Source organism: Nothoprocta perdicaria, unplaced genomic scaffold (genome assembly GCF_003342845.1).
Source record: "Nothoprocta perdicaria isolate Ctin4 unplaced genomic scaffold, notPer1 scaffold_6, whole genome shotgun sequence".
NCBI lineage: Eukaryota > Metazoa > Chordata > Aves > Tinamiformes > Tinamidae > Nothoprocta > Nothoprocta perdicaria.
This window is the reverse complement of record NW_020455865.1, coordinates 9,133,098-9,155,946: the sequence shown is the minus strand read 5'-3', so window position 1 is coordinate 9,155,946 and position 22,849 is coordinate 9,133,098. Positions and strand designations below refer to the sequence as shown.

Below are 22,849 nucleotides of genomic sequence, written 5' to 3'. Positions count from 1 at the left end.
GCACTGTGCATGCAAACTGAAGTCAATCAAGACCCAAAAAGAGGCGTGCATTGTACAGGAAAGAGAAAAAGGCTTTGAAATGCAATTGAAAACTCAAACGAGTGTTGTTTTTCAAAAACATGGGAAATGAAAAAAAAAAACATATTGCACAGGGTTAACCTTTGGGAGTAAAAGTGAGCAACTTACACCAAGGAACCGTTTCCTTTGGGGAGGAAAGGGGGTTGGTTCAACTTTTCAAAAAAAAAAACTTGCAAGTTAATTACTGGTTCACATGCATGTTTCAAAAAGAAATCCTTCCAGGGTCAGCTGGCTAAGTTTCCATTCTCAAGTCCAAACCAAACTATCTCAACATAAAAACGTGCTACCAAGAAACATAGTCATGGATCTTTTTTTTCTCTCTTTTCTTTTCTTTTTTTTTTCTCTTTCTCTTTTTTTTTTTTTTTCTTTTTTATTTTTCTGGTGGCTGTGGCTATTTTTCATTTGCTAGTTAGGTTGGTGGGCGGCGTGCATTTCCATGCATATATACCTTGGGTCCTCGCTTGTTGTCATAGGAAAGTTGGTCGAGGTTTTCATAGTTCCTTTTTTTACTCTGATGAATAATGTGCACAGAGAAAATATGTAGACACAGAAGAATATTATAAACAGTTGAAAATGACGTGTAGTAAAGCAATCCAACATCCACCTCCTCCTCCACTGTTTGCTAAAGGGTCTCTATAACGCTGGAGCTCGCAAAAACCACTATGAGGAGAGAGTGCCTCAGCTCGCACGGGAGCGTCATGGTGCAAAGCCGTATCAGAGCAAGCCTGAGTGTCACAGCTCTTGCGATGCAGTTGTACTTCCCTTGTGGGGCTGGGGAATTCTTCCGCAAGAAATTTTAAGTCTTAAAGTCAGAAACAATCTAAGCATCTCTAAGGGCCTAAATGGTGGGCATTCCGTGGAATTACTGTGGAAGTAGAGGACACAATGTTGTGTACAGCAAGTGCTGGATAAATGCAGACTGTTACCATTAAGAGTATTAGTATTACTGTGATCACTCTTATCATTACAGAACTGTTCACCCTAAGGAAGTTCACAGCAAGTGAAGTGTCTCAGCTGAACTTCTCACCTCTCTCAGGGAGAGAGCAGCATTTTGGACCTGTATTGCCATGCAAAAGAGAAAAGAAAACCTTGCTTCAGATCTCGGCAATATGAAGCAATGGAGATCATGAGGTGACAGCTTTTACCTGGTGCTTGGGGAGGGCCTAGGGATAGGCTACAGAGCACCTTGTGGCTCTGCAGCACACAGGTGGCCTTGGAAGATGCAGTTTTTGGACACCGTGGTGCCCATGACCCAACCCTAGGCATTGCTGTGGGTTCACTGCTCAGTGGTCTCCATGCTGCCAGCTGGAGTATCACACCCAGACTATGGGCAGGTGGCACAGCGTGGACTGATCCTGCAGATAAATGGACCAGGGCAGAGAGATGCCTTGTCCACCTCTCTCTTCCCTGAGCTTCTTCTGCTGCTCTGTCTCAGTGTTCAGTCCCAACGGAGTGGGAGTCATGAGACCTGCTTTTAGAGGTTTGCTCTCCACTAGGCAGCATGCTGAAGGAGGGCACCTTCTGCTTTCTGAAACCTTACCTGCCCAGTAACATGCACAGGGCACAGTGAATCATTCTGAGAGCAGCCAGCATCCTCATGCCAAAAACATCCCCCCAGTTGTTCACAGAGAATCAAAATGGACTTGGATCAATCTTTGATGGTACATAGTCCAAGCTCTTCCTCTAGCCCCTTATCACCCCAGCTGGATGTGCCTGCATTGTGTGTAGGGTGGATGTGACGTGCTTCTATTCCAATCCCCGTTTTGCGGCATTTTATAATAATGGCAGCTGTCCCCAGCCAGGAATCTGAGGCCTTGCATCCCCAACACATAAGGTTTCCACTTTTCCTAGGTTGTTCCTTAGGTGGCTGGGGTTTATCTCTGCATCTTGGTCTCCAAACTAAATAGCTCGCCTCCTCCTGAGCACTCGGGCCAATCTTCAGCAGGACGTTTCTCCAGGTCTCATGCCTGTGCCTTTGTTTGAAGGGCTCAGTGCAGCCATGTCATACTTCCTCTTCCCTCTTTACCCATCGCTCCTTGTACAGAGTCGGGCAGCCTTTTTATTTCTAAAAAGTTGGATCCTTACAAGGAAAAGAATATGAAGAGGCAAAATTTACTGCAAGCCCAGGTCTGCCTTCACTTCAGGTGATGTCCATGGTAGGAATTTCTGTGACTGCTTCTTAGAGACTCCTCAGATCACAGTGAGACATAGAAAAGTACCACAACAGAGGAGAGCAGCTTCACAGCAGCAGGAGAGTGTGAATAATCTCCTCTAATGAAGAGATATTGGCCGTTCTTCCCCAGGCACCAGCAATTTAGCAAAAAACTGTCACCCACCTTGGATTCTGCAACCACAAATGACTTCATGTGCTCTGTATGTGCTGGCACCTCAAACCAAGCTGGTCAGCAAAATGATTCAAATTAGGTGTGCAAATTTGGGGTCCATCATAGCTGGACCTGATCACATGTCTCTGCCTTTCCCTGTCCCCATCCCTATTGGCAGAATTAGGCCGGTAATGCTTCTTCTCTTTCCACTGGTGGGGAATATAGGACCCCATAGCACTTTCCTGCTACTTGCTGATCTAGTCTTCCTTAGCTCATGCTTGACACAGACAACAACAGATTCAATTCAAAATTCACTTTCCGTAATATTCTGTAGCATTCACTTAATAATTATAGCTTGCACAAACACCAGTGTCCCAGAGGAAGGGACCAGCCACCTCTGGTTTTCAACCAACTCCTCTTTTCACAGCACTTCCTAATGAATCCAAGGAGTGTTTGTGCGATCATGGGCCTGCTCAGTGTAAGTTGACAGAGCTATACCACTCAACCACGTGTGAAGCAGCAACCTCAGACTGATAGTTACTGTAGACAGGTTTAAAACATGGCTAGCGTGTGGGATGTGATTGAACAGGCCATCTTGGTCTGAGTGTTGGGCTCTGAGCACATGTTTAAGCCATAAATCCATACGGTGGTGGCTGAGGACCACCCACAGACTGCATGGACCCCAGGAGGCACCTAGGAGACAAGCAGAGTCTAAGGGTTTAGGTGGTCAGGTGATCTTCTGACTCACGACAGAGACCCAGCGTCCTGAGGGGCTGTGATCCAAGCCTTGAACAGGGCAAGAGCAACTCTCTAGCTGGTCTCTCACCAGGGCCCAGGCTGTTCTTGAGGATACTGGGAATGGGACCAGGATACAGCTTCAGGACATGAAGAGGAATCAGTACACCAATGATTAAAAGAGCAATTAGCAGAATGGACTGAGAAATAGGATGGAAGACCTGATGAATTCCACCTTCCAGATCAGCTGGATCAGCCAATTTGACCAGAATAAACTCAAAGGAAAGAGAAACAAGATGTTATGGCAGATCCCAAAGAGAAGATGAAGTGACCTACCATCAGGGAGCACAGATCCCAATCTAGAGGACAGTCAGGACATCTGAAATGACCAAATGACTGCCAGGATACATCAAGACATGTCATAGATTCTGTGTGAATACACGGCAGATCTGAGGACAGATCCTCTCTTCCCTTCTTTCAGACCCCAGATCTCTATAGCTTTCATATATGATGGGCAGATTGAAGAAAAATTATACCATGTTCTTGGGACCAGGCATTGCAGTGAGTGGAGGTGTAGAGAGGGAGCAGTAAAAGGGCAGCTGCAAGATATGCAGAATGTAGAAATCAAAAGATGGAAGAAAAGGGATGAAAGGCTTGCAGCAGGAGCCACACTTCCACAGCTCTCCTTGGGGAAGGAGAGATACGTCAGGCTGCAGCAGCTCAACAAGAAGCTGCCACGTCCACGTTGTAGGGCTGGGAGGATCCCTCAGTGGTGGGCTGCACACCATTGTCTCATGATGGCCCAGATTGCAGTGAGGGTGAAAATTCTCCAAGTCCAGTGCCAAAATCTAAAAGCCTGTTGGTCAGTATTCTTTGTGCCAGCCCCCACCCCCATGCCAGTGGTTTCTTCAGTGGCTTGACAACAGATCAAGAAGAGCAGAGACGGACTGGTCTCTCAGCCATCCCTGGACTGAAGCACAAGTCTACAGCTACATCTCTTCAGCAACTGACCTAGCAAATGACAGCTGGAAGGGCTGGACCAAGACATGTTGGGGTCCCTCTCTATGACCCAAGAGGTAGCAGTCAGGCATGAGTGTCCTGCACTGAAACTGCTGGAGAAATGGGAGATAGGTTCAGGCACTGCTCACCTGAAGGGCAACTAGCCTTGCCCTGGGACCCAGTGGGGACAAGAGGTGTTCAGGGACATTCCTTTTACCCTTGGGGTGGGAGGTGATTCCTTGTTTTCCAGATAAGTACTTGCCTTTGAACCTTTGTAGCCAAATGGCTCCTTATCTTGTTTTTCCATGAATTGCCTGAACACTGGCTCGGTTCTATACTCAATGGTAGCAGGTCTAAGGCTCTCCTGCCCAATATCTAGTAGGTTCAGAGACCTCCCCTGTCTCCCTCTTCCTCTGAGTGCTCCTGAACGCAGGTGCAGGGCACCTCCTCGATAAAGCTGCTCTCGCGAGCCGCAACTGCCCTCTCATAACAGCATGGGGCGTCAGGAAGGCAGCGTTCAGCGTGGGTTTCAATGGAGATGGGAACTGGGGCATCAACCTACGGTCTCAGAGCTGACAGCTTTATAGAGAGGGTGTATTATACCTCTGTGCATCAATGTGCCAGCTACCCTTGGTCCTCCTTAGCCTCTAAGGTGAGCTCCAGTTAGCCAATTCGGAAGCTGTTTTTCTGGATTGGTTTGGCATTGCTGGGTATGGACTCACTCCTGGCTGGCTGCAAGTGGGGCAGGTGCATCCCTAAGCTGAGCGACTGGTCCTCTCCTTAGGTGGGAATCTTGGGCGAGGTATTTGCAGAGCTCCAGGTTATCCTTCCCTTCATTTTGTAGTCGATTTACATGTAGGAGATTTTGACCATGGCAAAGCAAGTGAAATGAATAAAGTACAAAGTTCTGTCAGGTACTAGTCAGACACTGTTGATGCTTTAAGCATGTTAGCCATGTTACAATGGAAAGAAAAGGTGTTTTACATACAGAAATCTACATACATACAACAGCCCGAGACTTCTAGTTTTGTTGTTGTTGCTTAAACAAAGTTACAAGACAATATTTAGAGACTGACCTTGGATTCTCTCTCCTCCAAGAGGGTCTCCAGCTTCTTTTGTGCAGCACGACCTTCGTGGTCGTCACTGACTATCAGAATGACGTGATTCCAGTTGAAGACTCTCATCATCTCAAACCAGACATTGGCCTGGTGAGAATACGGTGGGACTGTGCGCAAAAAGGACAGGTGGATGCTCTGCAAAGAAGAACAAGAGCTAAACATAGACTAGTGTGGGTCATCTGCCAACGCACATCTCAAAAGGCAGGTTCACATAGACAGGGTGGGGGTCACTAAGCCCCCAAAGACATAGAGCAGCAATTTTTGGCAGCCTTCTTAATGGCAAACCTTTAGCTAATGTCTGGAATCAACACTTTCCTTTGACTGAGAAGCAGATACTTGCTGTTTTCCTACTTTTCTGTGGTTAATCCAGTACATGGGAGAAAGGATTTTTTGCCTTGTAGCAAATAAATAAATGGTGGAGAAAAGCCCATGCGGGAATAAACTGTCAGAAATATTCAGTGCAAATATAGCCTTTTTTTTTTCTGAATATTTGAAAATATTATTGAGTATACATGTTCATGACTATGGACATGAAAAAGAAAAACAATTCGGAGAACAATAAAGATCAGTTGCAGGTATATGATAGGTATATGATAGATTTTTGCCATGAGAGAAGTTCAGAAATTAGTTTTGCAATGTGCTGTTTAGCTTTTTCTAGGTCAGCATGTTCCACAGCAGCACACAGCAAGAGACACAGCTCTGGACTCGTGCCCCCGCTAACCTATCTGATTTGGTTAAAGACATCATTATGGTTGGATGATTGAGCAATAGCAATTCCAGCATAATTACGCGCAGTACTCTTTGGGGAGTAATTGAACCAAAAGTTGAAGCTGACACAAAGGTTTCAAAAAACGCAGCTTTTCCAGAAGGCCCTGGAGTCAAATATTAGAAAACTAAAGTGCTTAGACTCAGCATGGATGCTGCTTGAAAAAAAGAATGGGTTATTCTGGAGGGAGGTGGAGGTCTAAACAGAAAAGGCCAGGAAGATGGACAACACAATATTTTTCTTTTTATGGGCTGAGATGGTCCTCTGGATCAAAATGGGCTAGTCCCGAACTAACTATCCAAGGACCTGATCCAGCACCGATTATGAATGTTCTGACTAGGCGACAGTAATTCATAATAGAAGAGGGGGGGAAAAAAAAATTGTTTCATTTGCTGTGGAACCATATGGAGGAATGGAGACATCAGCTTTTCCTCCCATACAGCATTGTGAGAAAGTTAAAGCAAATTATGGAGCATACAGAAAATAATACTTAACTCCTGTCCTGGCTACATCTCTTAATGCTCTACCCTTACCTGGGATATCTGGTTGGCTCTGCCACTTTTTCCTAAAACACAGAAACAATAGAGGCACTGAGGCAGCAGCAGAAGTATTTCCAAATTGCAGGGGTCTGAGAAAACTGCGGTTGTTTAATTTAATGTGGAAACAAGTCAGGAGAGATTTAACAAGAGCCACTGAAGAGCAATTGTGTGTGAATGATACCAACATTCCCAGTTATGTGAAGAACAGAAGAAATATTGTCCTATAAGCCCAATATTAGTCTACAGGATGAGGGAAAACCTTAGGGGGACAAACAGTGGGAAGAACAAATGTGGTCTCCACCTGACTGTTGTTCAGCCCCTCTTTGCAGGCAGTAGACCAGGCCCAGGCAGGTCCAGCCCAGCTCCTCCTGAGGCAGATCCCTGAAAGAGCTTAGGCCAGTGCCACCAGAGAAGGGCCTGGTTCTCTCCCCTGGTGGGCAGGGGCAGCTCCGATGACTCATGCACCATGATCCTCAACAGGAACGCCCACACTTGTCATTTCCCCTGTCCCTGAGTATTTTTAACTGCTTTAAGGAAATGGAGGAAAGCGAAGAAAAATCAGACAAAAGAAATAGAAGAAGAGTAGAATATCTAACAATTAGATATAAAAATACCAGAAAGCTTTTATAGGCTAGAAAACTTGAAAATGAAACTCAAGATAACTTCACTCTCTTTGAAATGAAATCAGCTTTGAAATTTCAGTATACTGCATGTAACTACATTCTAATTTCTCAACAAGCTTGCTTCCAATATCTGTCAAAATGCTGCTTAAACTGATCCCGGCTTCCTGAAAGTCCTAACTCTATGTACCTAAGTTTGGAGAAAAAGAAATTCTCAGGGAAGTTGCTTGTCGACAGCTTGCTTTAACAATCCATGTTTTTACTTCCATGTCTGTGAGATAATCAGCACCATTAATTAATTTCAGTTGAAATGCTCGTCTAACACTGTCCCTGAAACTGCTACAAGTGCTTTAAATTTGAGCAGATCAGGCATGCAGCAAAAATGTTCCCAATTTCAAATGAACAATTCACCTAGTGAGACACTTTGGAGGCTTCCCATCATTTGTTCTTGTCTGAGTATTCCTGCTGCTTACTGAAACTGCTGGAATGTGAGTGTGGAAATCACTCACAGCAATCTAGCTTAGAAATGCAAATCTGAATTGAAGAACAGCTTTTTGTAAGATCCAGATATCTTCTACTGAAACCCTAGGGCTCATCCTCTACTTCTTCACTTAACTTTTTCTCTACAAAAGAAAGTATTATTTGAAGCTGAATGCAGACTTCAAAGTGGATGCAGGTGACTCTCGATGTGATTTCATCTTTTTAAAATATTAGTAAGTTTCTACAAGATCTCTTTGGAAAAGCATGGAGATGCAAATTATCCCAAGATAAACATGTAGAAGAAAGACAGAGAAATAAAGTCTGCCTTGATCCTTCTGGTGTACCGTCATGGTTCACCAGAAAGTTGGGTCAGAGCCTGACTTTTTGCAGTGCTTAACTCGTATGGATGCCACGAAAGGCTCTCGGCTGTGATGGCATCACAGTGGTGTTCACCAGTCAGCTGATTTCAGATACCCCTTCACTCTACAGGCTGATTTATCCCAGGACTGTGCTGAATGAGGTGAGGATCTTGGACAAAAAAAAAAAAAACCCTGAGTCATTTTATAGGATTTATTTACAAAGAGACAAAACAAAGGCTGCCAGGCCTGAATGTTCAGCTTCGCAGTTGCAGTCCTGTTTCTAGAACAAGCAGTTCTTTGAATACTGGGAGTAGTAACCCGTTTCCCTTAGGTCCCTTCACTGAAAGACTGGCCACAAGTCATGGACTGCTGTGCTTGGCTGGAGATGCTCTGAGAGCATCAAAAGATACCAGACAAACCTGTCTGTGTGGGAGTCCATGCCTTTCCACCCCCTGGCAGCCCAGATTTAGGAATACCATAATTGACTTTGAAACCTCAGCCCTCTGTGAAATTTAGCTAAAATTGTCTGGTGCGTTCAAAAGCAATCAAGGGCACGCGCAATGTAATCTTACAGCTTGTTTCCATAGAAACTAAAATGAAAGATATAATTTCCTGAATTAAAAAAGAAAGAAATAAATAAACTAATCATGAAAAGCCAAAAAGGGATTCAGATGGATTGCCAGGTGTTGAACCATCAGGTCCTACCCTGTCCTGCACAGGGTCCTTACACCATCCTGTCCACACAGGTCTTTGCTGGTCTGATTTGCCAGGTCCACCCCAGTCCTTTGCCCTTGAGGTAACGAAAGGGAACAAGCAGCAGACTCTTCTTCTGCTTGGACCTGTCTGTGGGTAGGTCCACTCTGTGCTCCACTTCCACCTGTGCTGTGCCTCCCAGCTCCTGCTGGACCACTGTTCAATGTCCTTGCATCCTGCTCCTCTCCTCACTCAGTGCTTGCTTTTGCCCCAGCATCTGCCTGCAATTTCCCTTTCTGTAGGGAGCTCAAAGCCCTCAAGCCGCTGGCTGCCTTGCGGGCTTGGAGGCTGCATAGGAGACCTGCATGGCAGGGATGCTCAGAGGACTGAGACACGCTGGGTGCAGACAGATGGCCTGCCTGCCAAGTCCCCACGGGGTGAGTGCACCCTGCAGTTCTGCACCTGCCAAACATCCATCAATGTTCAGTGGGAGGCATCTCCCCACCACCACAGTGAGGTGCTCCTCCACATCTGAAAGACAGTTGGGGTTTTTTTTGTGTTTTTTTTTTTTCTTCAGAGTCATTTTTGCTGAAAATATATTTTTAATGTGGAAAAAAAAAACCCCAACAGCTGAAGTGGGGAGTGAATGGGAGACTCTGTACCCCCTCAGGGTGAGCGTGGCACACGCAGCACAAGCTCTTGCTGTGGAAATGGCACCTAATCTGCTTTAGCTTGGCTGCAGAGGAACTAAACTGATAACTGTGCGGATACCCTTCGCCCCTGCAGCATGTGCAGGGTGACAGGGTCCCCTTCAGCGGCATCACTGATCAGATCTATCCCTTCCTGGCATGAGCCAAATCCCCACTGCTGATTTTGCCTTCTGCTGCTCCTCTCCTGTGGTTTGCCAGCTCAATTATCATTCCTTGCCCTTAGAACAGCACCCGACAGAAGCCTGACAGGGCATGCCAGGGTGCCCAGCCCACGCCAGCCACCACGTCTGTGACTGCCATGGCCACTGCTCGCTGGCTGTTCTCCTGCGGCTCTACCTGCTGGGAGATACCGTGACTAGCTGCTGCTCCGGCAGGGAAGTCCTGCTGCCAGGGTCTCTGGGAAGCTGCTGCTCTGCACCTCCTGAAATCTGGCTTCATTTAGCACGTAGGCAGGATGACTATTTTTGCACTGAACATTTGCATTTGTGAATACTCACATTTTCCCAAGATGTTCTTTGAAACAGGTCTGATTGCAGTCACTAAGCTTAGGCACCTGGAGAAAATTCTCCACGTAGGCTGCCTAAGAGGAGGGCTGTAATGATGTGTGAATAGCCTGGTCCTGATGAGCTGCTCTCCTTGCTTTTGCTAACCAAGAAGAGTCTTTGCAAGATCTGCCGTTAGCTGAGAGCATTCAGTGGAAGAGGCAGTCTTGGCAGTGTCTCAGCACATAGACCAGGGCATTGCCCACCAACCTGTCAGGAAGCAGCTCTGTACAGAGCAGGACCTCATGCAGCCTGACCTCCACCCCTCCTTCCATGCACACAGATACTAGTTTGGGCACTTGGAATTTGAACCTCTTTCTTCAGTGCTGGCCAGAATGAATGTCATTTAAAGCCTTGTGATAATTTAGTAGTCAATTCTGTTTTCTCCTCTACCAAATTGATATAAACGCAGAAGGTAAAATTAACTAAATCACCTTCAAATCCCAGAGAGCTCCTGCCTAATGTACAGGCATCACTAGGATCCTTCTGCACCTTCTCCCCATCTGGGGAGCACTCAGGATGCTCCAGATATCACTAGTGAGCTGGGCAGGAGCTAGTTCATACATTTGATTTGGCTGAAGAGCAATGAGTCCAGCAGCCTGAGAGAGAAATGCTGCAGAAATCATCCAGCACTATGTAGGTCACCACTGACAGCTGTGAAAAAAAATGGTGTACGAGGGAATGCAAGAGAAGGAGAGGGAGCTGTAGATTTAACTGGAGAGGGTGGATGGACGGACGGACGGATGGATGGATGGACATACAGACATATAGATAGGCCGGCTAGTAAAGACATCATTAACCCTCCTGATGGTCACTTTTGATTCACACCACATGTATGAGATACTATAGTAGAAACATGCATCATTACCTTATCAGAATATATAGACATGCGTGTTGTCAGACCAATGACAGGGATCCTGTAGAAGCCAGCTGTGTATGATACGGGTGTTGGTGTTAGGTGATCGTTTGGAGCAGGAGGGTGACTAACTAATATTGCATAGACCTGCAGGACAGGATACACACACAAACATTATTTCACAGGAGCACAGTGGCCATCGAGTGTGATTTTCCTTTTCTTTTCTGCAATGTTGAACAGCCCCGTGTTGGCATGAGAAGATTGCTCGGATGCTCGGAAGGGGCCGGTGGCAGCGGCGCTGGCGAGCAGGGCTCAGCGATGGTGCTGCTTGCTGCCGTGGCCTGCAGCCCGCTCCGAGGCCGGGGCTCTGCTCAGCATTGCTCTGCCTTGCTAAACTAATAACTTTCATGGATTACAGATTAAAGGGAAACATCTCCCTTACAGTCACACTGTGTAATGCGATTTCTTTAACCACACATTTAATACTCGGTTGTAATTCCCCTCTGAGGACTATTACAAACAAAATGGTCAGCTGGGACTCTGGGCAGCAGAAAGAGTGCAGAGCCATGGAGCAAACCAGCCATCTGGCCCTGAATATGCCCAGAAATCAGAAAGCCAGGGAGGCAGAGGGCAAAGAGGGAGGATCATCAGCTCTCGGGCAGCTGGGGTAAATCTGGGCAAGGGATTTGCTGATTTGCTATCAAGGAGGAATTAACGTTTCTTCCCTCCTCCAAAATCTGCCCAATCCCCAGGACTCTGCAGCGAGGCTGGAGGACAATTTGCTAAGACAGGAGAGAAGGATGAAAAGCACCTGAAGGAGGACTCGAGTGCTGGGTTGGAAAGGGGGTGGTACTGCCTGGCAGTAGATGAGAGAAAGCAGAGGGTGCTGAGAGAGCAGGGGGTGGGTGTTGGAGGTCTTACCATGAGAGAAGGCAAGAAGCATTCACAAAGGGGCTGGGAGAGACCACCTAAAGGGTATGGGGGGTCGGGAGGAGAAGTCTTCAGTGTGGCACCCGTGCCTGGCATGAGGGAATGGGGAAGGAGAGTGGTGGAAGGAGAGGAGAAAGCAGCATTTGGCGGGGTTGGGGCAAGCAGAGCCAGGAGGAGCAGGAGGGCAGAGTGCATCTCTGCACGGAGACCAGGGGGATGCGAATTGGGGCAGGGAGCTGGAAGCAGGAGGGAGAGGCTGGAGACTGTGCGGGGACAAGAGCTCTGTGTTGAGGCACGGCCGCTGATGGAGAGGAGCCATTTCGCTCGCGGGGCTTCCAGGCTGCGCTCTGCCCCCTGCTCGCACTGGGTGCCCGCGAGCGGGCACGGAGCAGGACTGCGGCCGCCCAGGGCAAGCACGGCGGGGCTGGGAGGCTCCCTGCCCACCAGGAAGGCAGATCCACCCTGTAGCACCCTGACCCCCTGAAAGTGGGACCCACAATCCCCTTTATGCTGTTGGGTGTCATCCTAGGACATGGCAGAGGTGGCTGCTCCTGTCCCTCTCCCAGGGCAGGACTCGAGTGGAGCAGGAGGCCACACGTCCTGTCACCAGCACGGTGGCCCATGAGTGCAGCTCCCCTGCCCAGCCCAGGGCCTTGCAAGGTTTGTCATTGGGGCAAGGCCTTCGAGGGGGCATGGACACATAGATACAGATTAGCTAGGTGACTTAAATGAAGCCTCATCCCAGCCGTGACTCCTCACCCGACTGAGACGTCTCTCTGTTCCCAGACAGGCACCAAATATCTTTTACAGGTTGCTCTGTGCTTCCTGCCTGGCTCTGCTGGCATCCCTGGGGATCACTCCAAGCATCCTTCATCTTGACATTAGGAAGCTGATCTGTGAACGTGTCAGCTTTGCACTGCTCTGCACCTCCGGCCCCGCAGCTCCCTTCCCCCTCGGTGCCAGTGTGAGTGCCATACGCGGGTGCCCAGGTGTGTGTTGCTGGGCATGGGTCTGCGCGGGACGTGTTTTTACACACTTTGTGTTTGTGCATGTGTCTGTACATAAGCACAGACATCTGTTTGAGGTGTGTGTAAGTTGGTACGTGCCTTTCTGCTCAGTCCAGGCAGAACAGGGCTGGTTAGCTGAGGGCAGCAGCCAGAGCACTCACAAGGGAAATGGCAGGACTAGGCATCAGGGTATCCAGCGCAGAGGCTTGCAGCATCCTGAGCACCTGGGTTGTACCCGTTGCCCAGGGAAAGGTGGATTCCGGCTGATGTGCTTGCACTGGTGTGTGCTTGTGCATCTGCCTTGGGCAGTGTGTGATGCTGTTTGTGGGGTGTAATGGTGCTGTGTGCGTGGCTGATGTGATGGGTGCGTGTGCAGCTTTGGTGCCCAGTCACTCAAATATAAGCCTCCAAAGGCATGTGCGTGTGTGTGCCTGATGCTGCGTGTGTGCATGCAGTGTGCTGGGTGCGCTTCTCGCGCGAGCAGCACTGTGGGTGGATGCAGCAAAACGTGCATGCAGAGCGTGCTGCAGTGCCTGCCTGCAGGTACGTGCATGCGTGTGTGGCAGCGTGATCCCACAGTGGCCTGGGTGTCCATGGGCAGTGGAGTGTGCGTGTGCCCACATTTGCACAGCGATGCATGTGTGCCCATGGTGCACATGTGGGCAGCGGCGCGTGCCTCTGTGCTTGCCCACGGCAATAGGAGCGTGCCCTGGGGTGCGTGCACATCCACGCTGCCCTCCATGTGTGTGCGCAGTGCGTGCGAATCAGGTGTGCACACAGAGTGCTGCGTGTGCCCTGGTGCTGTGTGCTAGCGTGTAATGCGTATGCACCCATGGGGCTGCAAGCGTGCCCGTGGGCGCCCACAGCGTGTGCAGGCGTGGGGTGGCATGCGTCTCCCTGTGCGTGTGCAAGGCTGTGCGTGCCTGTGCAGCCCTGCTGCTCTTACATAAAGGCTGCAATGCAGGCAGAAGCCAGCGGTGCCTGGGGCCGCCGGGGCAGGAGACCCCTCATCCGCAGCCCACCGCACTCCGAGACCCCAGGACAGGGGCAGACGAGGGTGCTGCGACCACCCAGGTTGTGGCTCAATGCCCTCCCAGCCACAGCGGGGCCTCGGGGTCCCCAAGGGTTGTCGGGGTGGCTGTAGGGGCCTGGGGGGAGGTGGAGGGTGGGTTGGAAGGGGAGCAGGGGTGGGGGGAGGGCCCTGGCCCGGGAGTACCTGGCCGGAGATGAGGTCCTCGCAAACGGAGAGAGCCATCTGGATGGCGTTGGGCTTGTGCGTGACGGAGGTGGCATTGAGCTGGAGCTTCCAGGTGCCGTGCCGCTTGTTGGCCTGGTTCACGGCCTCGCGGAAGATCTGCTCGTGCTTCTTGGTGCTCAGCACCGCGCCGATGTTGACGATCTTGGGGTCGCAGCCGGCGCGCGCGAAGGACGACGAGAAGAGCAGGGCGAGCAGCAGCAGCCGCATGGTGCTCATCCACGGGCGGCCCGGAGCCCGCCGGGCTCCGCCGCCCGCGCACCGGGGCCGCCCGCGCCGCTCACCTCGGCCCCATGGGGCGGCCCGGCGCGGCGCGGCGCGGCGCGGAGCGGAGCGGGGCGCTCTCCCTGGTGCTGAAGCTCCGCGCCGCTCCGCACCGCTCCGCTCCGCACCGCTCCGCCCGCCGCGGCTCCTCCCGCCGCCGCAGAGCCCTCCCGCTCCGCCCGCCGCGCTGCCCCCGCCGGCTGCGGCGGCCACGGCTGCCAGGGGGGCTGCCCCCCTTCCTGCCCCTGCCCCCGGGCGGCTGCGGGGCAGACCCCCTGGGAGCGCCGCCCCGGGGAGCCGCCAGCGACCTCGGGGGCTCCGGGGACGGGCAGCGGCTCCGGCACCTCCAGGGAGTGTCCGTGGGGCCGCAGGTTGCGGTGGGCAGAGCTCAGGGGTGCCTCAGCCTCCGGCCACCATGGGGAACAAACGGGGAGCATCTCCTGGGTGCCCAGCTCCTCCCTTTTCATCTTTCCAGCTGCAGTGCTCTTCACAAGCCCATTCAGGCTTGTGAAGCCCTGTTAATTTGGGAGACATATGTGCACTGGGCTTCAGCTGAGCTGAGATTTTTTCCAGAAAAAAAAAATGTATTCCCATTTATGTGGCATCTCGGAATAACACACCTTCCCAGCCCTGGATGGGAAGAGCTGTCTGTTACATGAACATCATCTGGGTCTCTGTTCACTCCAGTGTTGGAGGAACTCTCCCTTGGCCAACACACCTCTTGATCAGAGGCTTATGAGTCACTCACCTCATTCCTTGTCTTTGCTCTGACTCTCTGCATAGAGACATCACTCTTGCAGCTATTACCTCAACATAGGAAAACACCATTTTCCTCTATAAAGTTCACTCTGTCATTCCTGGAATTTTTTCCTGCCTATTTCTCTGATGAAGAGACATCTCAGGATTCCCTTTATCAGTCTACCTCTAGGCTATCACTAGCCTCCCCCATAGGAAATGGAGTCACCTCAGCTAATGGCCAACATCTGGAGGACAGTCCAATTCCATGGCTGAAGAGGACTGATTTTTCACTCCTTGGTCGTAGCTGCCCAGTTCCAGGGGCAGAAGAATGAAGCCAACAGCACAGTACCTTGCTCTCCAGAGCTGCTTCAACCTTTCTGGAAAAAAAAAAAAAAGAAAAAAAAAAAAAAAAAAGAAAAAGGATTACAGATAGTTACAGGGTGTTGCTTTCTAACTGCGTGGGACGAATGCCATCAGCCAGCCCTCTGCACACCAGCCAAGAAAGAGAGCAGACTGAGCACTGCAGAAGAAAAATCACCCAAGATATTTTTACATCAGCCATTTCTAGGGTATTGCTGCAGCCCACCTCTGTGGTAGCTTTCAACGTGAGCTGAAGCAGATTTTTTTTCTGCGTCCCCCAACGCAAATTTTCTCACTGACATCTCTGAAAGTGCAAGTTGCCATGGAAACCATTTTGTCTGTGTCCCATGTTCTCCACATGCACTCAGAAGAAGCTGCAGAAGCAAAATGGCTGTTGTGTAACGCTGCAGAGCCTCAGCATGTGACGGGATACAGTGCTGCAAAGCACCCTTCTAGGTATGAGACCCACTCGGAGAAGCTGCGGACCTTTGCTCGGATAAAGCAACAGAACCCATAGCAGTTATGACATACTCAGCAAGAGGACGCAGAAGGCCCCATCTCTTCTTAACTCTCTCAGTGCTGTGTGTGGAGCTACACTGCTGTGCTCTCTATAAAGATACCCCAGCACCTTTTACCCTTTTCAGTCCCTCCATTTCATGCCTGCTTATGCAAGGACAGAGATGAGGATCTTGTGGTACTCATGCATGGCTCTCTCCACCCAACATGGCCTGGGATGCAGGGAAGCAAAGTTGCATCCATGTACTTTCACGTCACGCATTTGACTGTGGTGTCTCCTCCACCTGCTTGATATATTTTCCTTAGGTTTTTAGGGAACCAATTTTTTCCAAGTGCTTTTTTTTTCCCCTAAGTGGGTCAACCATACAGCCCCTGAGTCTGGAGGGTATGAAGGCAAACGTGCAGTAATAAAGACAAGACCTGGCCACATCCGAGGACTTAACAGAGAAGAGAAAGTAAAACAACAAGCTTAGAAACATTATTTAGCTTGCTCACGTTGCAGTCTGGATTTACCTGTTGGTGGAAAAGTGAGCACCACTTCCTAACTCCCTCTTGTGTTGTCCAGTGGGATCAAAGGCAGAAGCCAATGTCTTTCCTCAGGGTCTCCATTTTGTTGTTGTTATTTTTCCTGCAGACACTATTATTCCTGGCACCATTGCAGAGATGTGAGAAATGCCTGCTTCCCTCTCAGGTCATGCCTCCCACTGGGCCATGTTGTCCTGGCATCAGGAACAGCCTAGATCACAAAGCGAAGCAGCAAGATGCAGCCAGCACAGACGTTGTCACTGCACGACTTCCACCCTTGCTGTGCCCTCAGGCTCTTTGATCATCTGAAGGCAGTGGGTGCATGCAGGGTTTTCCCAGCGTAGAAGCTGTGTAAGTGGCAAACACAATCACACGTACCAGCTGATCCTTGTGAAGACACTGCAGATAGTGGTGGGGTTTATTTCTCCTATGGCTGCCTTCTTGCATCCTGTGGCAACCTCCCTAGCCGTGGTTTGGTACAAGCACTTACCAGAGTTGTCTGGAGAATGAAGACATTAGCATGTGCCTAGTATGATCCTGCTCTTTATGGCTAGTGCCTTGTGGATGCAGGAGAGTTGGACAAGCTTCTGTTTGCGTGGTGCCCTATTCCCTGTGAGTGCTGTAATTCCTCCCTTGGCCAGAGGAAAGCAGCCTAAAAGGTGGAGACTTGAAGGGAGCAGCACTGATCCCAGCTGAAAAATTCATCTGCCTTGGGGTAATAAGGGGTAAGTCCCAGTAGTGGAAAAAATAATATGGAATTTTGTAAATTATAAGAATACATGACTCATGCCAGTCACCATGGAACTGTCAAAAAAACCCCAAAACTTTCTTTTTCTGGGGAAGTTAAAACATAATTGATAGTAGTAACTGAATGACCATAACACAGACTCCTGTAATGCATTTACTTACAGCCCCAAGACTTTACAAATATGACAAGATTTAAGACACGATAGATACCTCAATATTTTTATCGTTGCTCTGGAAGCAATTGCTGATGATAATATTTGTGGAATAGCATATAATGACGTTATAGAAGAGGTAAGGTTGAACAAAATCTGCCAGTCAGCCCTCAGAACATGCTGGCCGGGATTTCGCAGAAGCAATGACAGATCACTGTTTTTTTGTGGATCCTTTCCGAGGATTCCTGAGCACTCGGCAAACACCAATGCATGACTGTTGCCAACCAAACCAGCCCAAGCACCCATGAGCTGCAAGCGAGGCATGTAGTGCACTGCTCACCTGCAGTCCTGCTACATCATTTTAGCTGGAGGAACTATTTCTTTCCCCGTGCCCTCACTGGTGAGCACTGCTATGGGACGGTTCCAGCACTGCCTGGGTAGGTTTGCTGGGGCAGCAGATTTGGAATCAGGCTTTCCAGATGTGCTGCATCCTCCCTGCTCCTGCACTCTGCATGCCTGGACAAGGGCTTCCCGCTCAGCTTCATCACCCCTCATGTTTCTATTGCTCTGGCATCTAGATGCCGTCCAGGAGAGTCCTGTAACCTACAGACAGAGGAAACCAGGCGTTGATGGCTCCAGCAACATGACCAACACAAGCACATGGCTTGGGCAAGGGACAGAGAACAGCAGCAAACCCCAGTGCAAGATACATGGTGGTGGTGAGACAATGTCAGGGATGATGGAGAGAGAAGACAGCACAGGGCGGCCTGTGCCTCCTCGCTGGCCTCCTGGAGCACACTCGTCTGCACTCATCCTGTTGGAGATGTCATTTGCACGAGCAGCAGGGACGCTGGGGAGGCACGTGCCCATCACACCTCTGTGATCCAGCCAGAGTGACAGGCAAGGGTCCTGTGTCTACCCGGGGAACAACTCACCCAAAGTCTTTACTTGTTTGAGGGAGGAGCATGGGATGGGGACCTAAGTGGAAGAAAGACCAAGTTGTTTGAAGTGAGCTGCTGCCATTGTACATTCTGACTCTGCCTTGCAATCTGTCTCACCGTCTCCTGTAGATGGTACCTGGAAAGGACACATGGGACGGACTGCAATCCAGTCTCACGCCCTCCCTAAATGCTTTCACAGCCAAGAAGGACTTAGCGCAGGCTGCTCTGCATTTCAGATGTGGTCTGTGCAGTTGCTAGGCAGCACGGCTCCCCGCTCCAGCGCAGAGCTGCCCTTCTACCAGTGGGCATCGTTGTGGGTTTGCTTAACTTTCCCTGAAGGGCACAACATCTAGGGCTCAAAGAGGCCCTGCTACCCTCTCAATCACACTGCGTATCACCTCACCAGTCCCTGTCATCATATGAAGAAGTCAGAGCAGCAGCATCCTACAGCATGTCAAAAGACTTGAGGAGATCTTCCCCCTCCATCACCAGGCTGTTCTGCATTGGTTGAATGACCACTGAGTTACCTGGGTGTAGGAGTAGTTATACCAGGCACCAGCGCTTGGCTTTCATCCAAGGAAGCTGGACATCTACCAGGTTGGATGCAGTTAGCTCAGGGCTAACAAAGGGGCAAGGAGCTGTTCTGATGATCTGAGAGAGGGAAAGACGGGACAGAGAATCCCAATGACCTGAGGCAAAGGTGGTGAGAAACACAGAATCAGCTTCTGCAAAATCATAAGGAACAGAATGCACATAATCACACAGTCAAATATAACCTGCAAATGCATGGAAATTTCCACTGGAATAATTTACTGACAGAAAACAGCATTCATGTATTGAATTATCTGTAGGAAACCTCTTATTTTGACCAAAAAAATCCATTTTTCTTCTGGAAAACCATTCCCAGTAAAAAAAAAACTTGGGCTTTGCCTGCCTGCACGTCATGATCCTTCACTGCAGTGCTCCCAAAAGGCTCTCAGCAGATGGAATATCCATCCTCAGAGACCTCCAGCTCCCTGGACCTGCTGCAAACCTGAACCTGAAAAGGAGTGCTCAGAAAGAGCAATCACTGCTGGGGAGCCTTCTTTCCAGCCAGTCTTTGTCTCAGAATATGCTGGCTCTTGGGCCTGAGCCACGCTGTAAACGATGCAGAGCAGCCTGAGGTGGGAGGAGAAGAAATGTCCTCAGGTCTCAGTACTGGCTGCTCCTGCCTTGACTTCCAGTGAGTGCTGGCTCTCCACTGAGATTCTGATATTTGCTTTTCTTCCCTTCAGTGGGAGAATTGCCCACGTCTTCACTGTCTTTGCTGATGTGGATTTGGTAAAGCTTTGGAGCTTTGTAACCCTGGAGACCTCTCCCTGTCAGTGCTGCTCAGGGGATGGCACACTCTGGGAGATGGGTTTTTGTCACCCTTCAGCCTCTCTGCACCCAGAGCCTGCACATCAGCCACCACACAGCCCATCATGCTTTCCAGCACACACTGCCTCGTCTCTGCATGACCCTGCAGCTGCTTGTCCTCCTCTCTGAGCACGCCTGCTAGGCGCATTGCCATTCCTGCTGTCAGCAAGTAGGACAAGATTCAGCCAGGAGGCCCACCTCAGGGCCTTCGGCACCACTGGAGAGGAGCAGAACCACACAGGCGAGGATACCCATAGTAACATGGTAAATCTTGCTGTTGGGTTGTGGCTGCCCTGCTTGGTGAGATATTGCTGACATCCAAGACTCCCAGTTTTGCTTCCTTTGATTCCAGGGCCTCTCTTCCAGGGACACCAGAGGCTGAGGTTGCACCAGCAATCCTTAGTCATGTTTGTTGCAAGATTGGGTGCTGTGGGCCTGTGCAGCACCTCCCCCAAGCAATATGTGGAGATGGCCCAACCATTTTGATAGGATGACTACAGGCACAGTGAAGGGGCCAGTTTCCATGGGAAGGATGCTTTCCCATCCAAACAAGGTCCTCGAAAAGGCTGTAAGTCCCCAGCAGCATCCAGGTGGTGCTAGCCTTCAGTGATAGTAGGAGTGCCAGCTTGTTGTGCCCTGTCAAGTGGAAAGTGAGATCTCTGTTGCAAACCCAACCTTTTTGGGCTAGGATAAACCTGAAAAGGGCAAAGAGAAAAAGAGGTCAACAACAAATGTGGCACTCTGAAACGTGTAACCCCTCCCAAGGCAAGTGTTCTTGAAGGCTCAATATTGTTTTTACAGTGATGAGCCCCAGAAATGAGCAAGAAGTCACACCATCACACCTCTAAAACCTACTTTGGGCTGAGACAGCCCACATGTCAGCAGAGCCTTTTTACCTGCACCTTGGTGCTTCCTGCCTCCCGCAGCCAGGGCCTCACGGCACGGCCTGAGCTCCTTGCTGCCCTGGAGCTCCCTGCTGCCCCAGCCTGCCCGGCCAGCGCTTGTGAGCGTGCCAGGCTGCTGGGAGATGCACGTTCGGCCTGGGCACAACTGTCGGAGTGCTGGGGAAGAGCCCTTCCCCAGGGCCCCAGGGCTGCTTCAATTCTGGAGCTTCAGCTCCAAACCTGATGTGGATCCGTTCCTCCTCGCCAAGCAGTGAACCCTGCTTAGGTCATCCGACTAATCCTGGCTTCATGCTGCTCATGAGAAGTTTTCATGTTCTTGTGTACATTTAACTAGCTCCAGGATCTCCGCAGGCCAAGCAACTCCCTTGTGAAAGCTCTCTACTGTGGCAAAACAGAAAAATGAGGGTTGTTTTCCAACCTTTTGGAAACCTGGGGGCTTTTAAAAGACACCAAACATGATGAATGTGAGGCACAAGGTATCAGGAATAGCCTTGGAGGATGACAGACAAGCAAGATAAAGCCAGAGATGACCCAGTTGTGCTAATACGGCAAGTAGAGGCAGGAGCCGAAATGGCACCATTATCTCTGCAGCACTTGGTGCAGCCCAGCCCAGGGGCCAGCTGGCAGGCTCCGGAGCGGCGTGGATGGGCACCAGCTCACACCCAGAACGCATCGTCAGCGGATTAGGACTCCAATGTAAAATTGGAAGTCCAAGAATGTGACAGTGAACATGCATCCTCGAGCTCTGTGCCTCCCTGTCACGTGTGATTGATGTGTGCAAGAAAAATAAAACATTAACAGATATAAAGATTGATTGCACAATTTTTGATTCAATGTGAAACGAGTCTAAGAACAAAGATGAACATGATGAAACAAGGTCTAACAAACATTGTTTCTGAAGAAAATACTGTTTTTACCTCATCCACTTCCCTTAAGGTATCTTTAATGTACTCACAACTCGGTACATCTGAAAAACAAGACAGTCTCAAGGTGGGCCTCCTGGAAAAGGAACACACAGCTAGCGTGATCCTGTTACAAAATCACAAATCCCCGTGGCCAAGAATGCAATTCTCCAAGGTTTTGTCCTCATACTGTAGTTGTGTGATTTGTCCATTACGTCCTACTCCAGTTGCCATGTGGAAGGAAGTGTGGAAAAGCGAGAATGCACTGAAATGTTTGAATTCATAGCTTTAAACTTCTTTCCATTTTATTTGAAGGAGATGAAAGGTATTTATTTAATCATGTCTTTTGGAAACTGAAAAGCGAACTACATTCTCCTCTTATCTAGAAATGAAGTGATTTTCCCTGTGTCAGGGCTTTTTCACTACACAGAACAGACCCCTACTAGCAGAGTCAGGGCTCTGTGGAATACTATTACCCTGCAAGTGAAACAGCTTCTACAGAATAAATGCACCATGCAGTAGACCAACCACATGCAGATGTTTTCTGCTGTGTTCTCAGTTCCTTCCCTAATTATTTTTGAAGCAGGGCTATTATGCCTGAACACTTGCCAACTTTTTCCAACTATATCAGCTGTCTAATAGAAAATATTATTGTACTCCGTGGACCTTGCCTCTCTAATACACTTAGATCATCATGGCTAAAAAAAAAAAAAAAAAAAAAAAAAACCATTAATGCCAATTATTCCTAACATTGCCTTTGCCTTTCTGGGCAATATGGAGCAGTGAGTAGATGCATTCAGAGAGCAAGTCAAGTAATGCTGGATTTCATCGTGAATGCTAAGTAATAGCTAACCCTCTCCTGTGGGTTTTCCTCGTATGCATTATATTTTACTTGGAGAGGCTGTCGTTCACTTGCCAGTCACTTGGGAGACTTGTAAGGCTTTCTTTTGCATTAGTCCATGGTCAGCTTTACATTTTACAGTGCTAAATAATTTAGCATCATCTTAATCAGATGATTTAGACGTCTATTGGTCTCTCTTGGAATGCTGCTCTATGAATATGCTGAAAACCGAAATAAATGCAGAGCCCCCTCTGTACTGTGGCTGAACATTTACTCCTTATTTCCTACCTTCTAACCAGTGAGTAACGCAGAAAAGGACCGTCCCTGGGAAGCTTCGTGTGTTTGTTTCGGGATTATTTAAGGGCATTCCGCAGCAGATCTCATGGGAAGCGCCTTGAAAACCCCTGAGAACCAAGTGCGGCGTGTGAGCAGGACTGTGCCCGGGGCAAGTTCAGGGAGCCCGGGCAGGGGGGCAACAACCGCCGCCGTCAGCGCCGCTCGTGCCCGCGCGGCGGGGCGGAGCGGGGCGGGCGCAGGGGCCGGCCGGGC

At 49.6% G+C, this 22,849-nt stretch overlaps 1 protein-coding gene across 15 annotated transcripts in view; it reads right to left on the bottom strand.

Annotated features, from left to right (window-relative positions):
- Positions 1 to 14,400, bottom strand: part of GRIN1 (glutamate ionotropic receptor NMDA type subunit 1) — a 39,322-nt gene extending 24,922 nt beyond the window's left edge. For 11 of the 15 annotated variants that reach the window (XM_026049216.1, XM_026049220.1, XM_026049222.1 and 8 more), the window contains exons 1-4: positions 13,973 to 14,400; positions 10,832 to 10,966; positions 5,213 to 5,389; positions 527 to 589 (exon numbers count right to left, since the gene is read on the bottom strand). In XM_026049216.1, coding sequence (XP_025905001.1) covers positions 527 to 589; positions 5,213 to 5,389; positions 10,832 to 10,966; positions 13,973 to 14,230 — 633 coding nt within the window. In that variant the 5' untranslated portion in view covers positions 14,231 to 14,400. The remainder of the gene's footprint in view (positions 1 to 526; positions 590 to 5,212; positions 5,390 to 10,831; positions 10,967 to 13,972) is intronic. The other 4 variants (XM_026049221.1, XM_026049227.1, XM_026049218.1 and 1 more) reach the window with 1 other exon arrangement.
- Between the last annotated feature and the right edge of the window lie 8,449 nt (positions 14,401 to 22,849).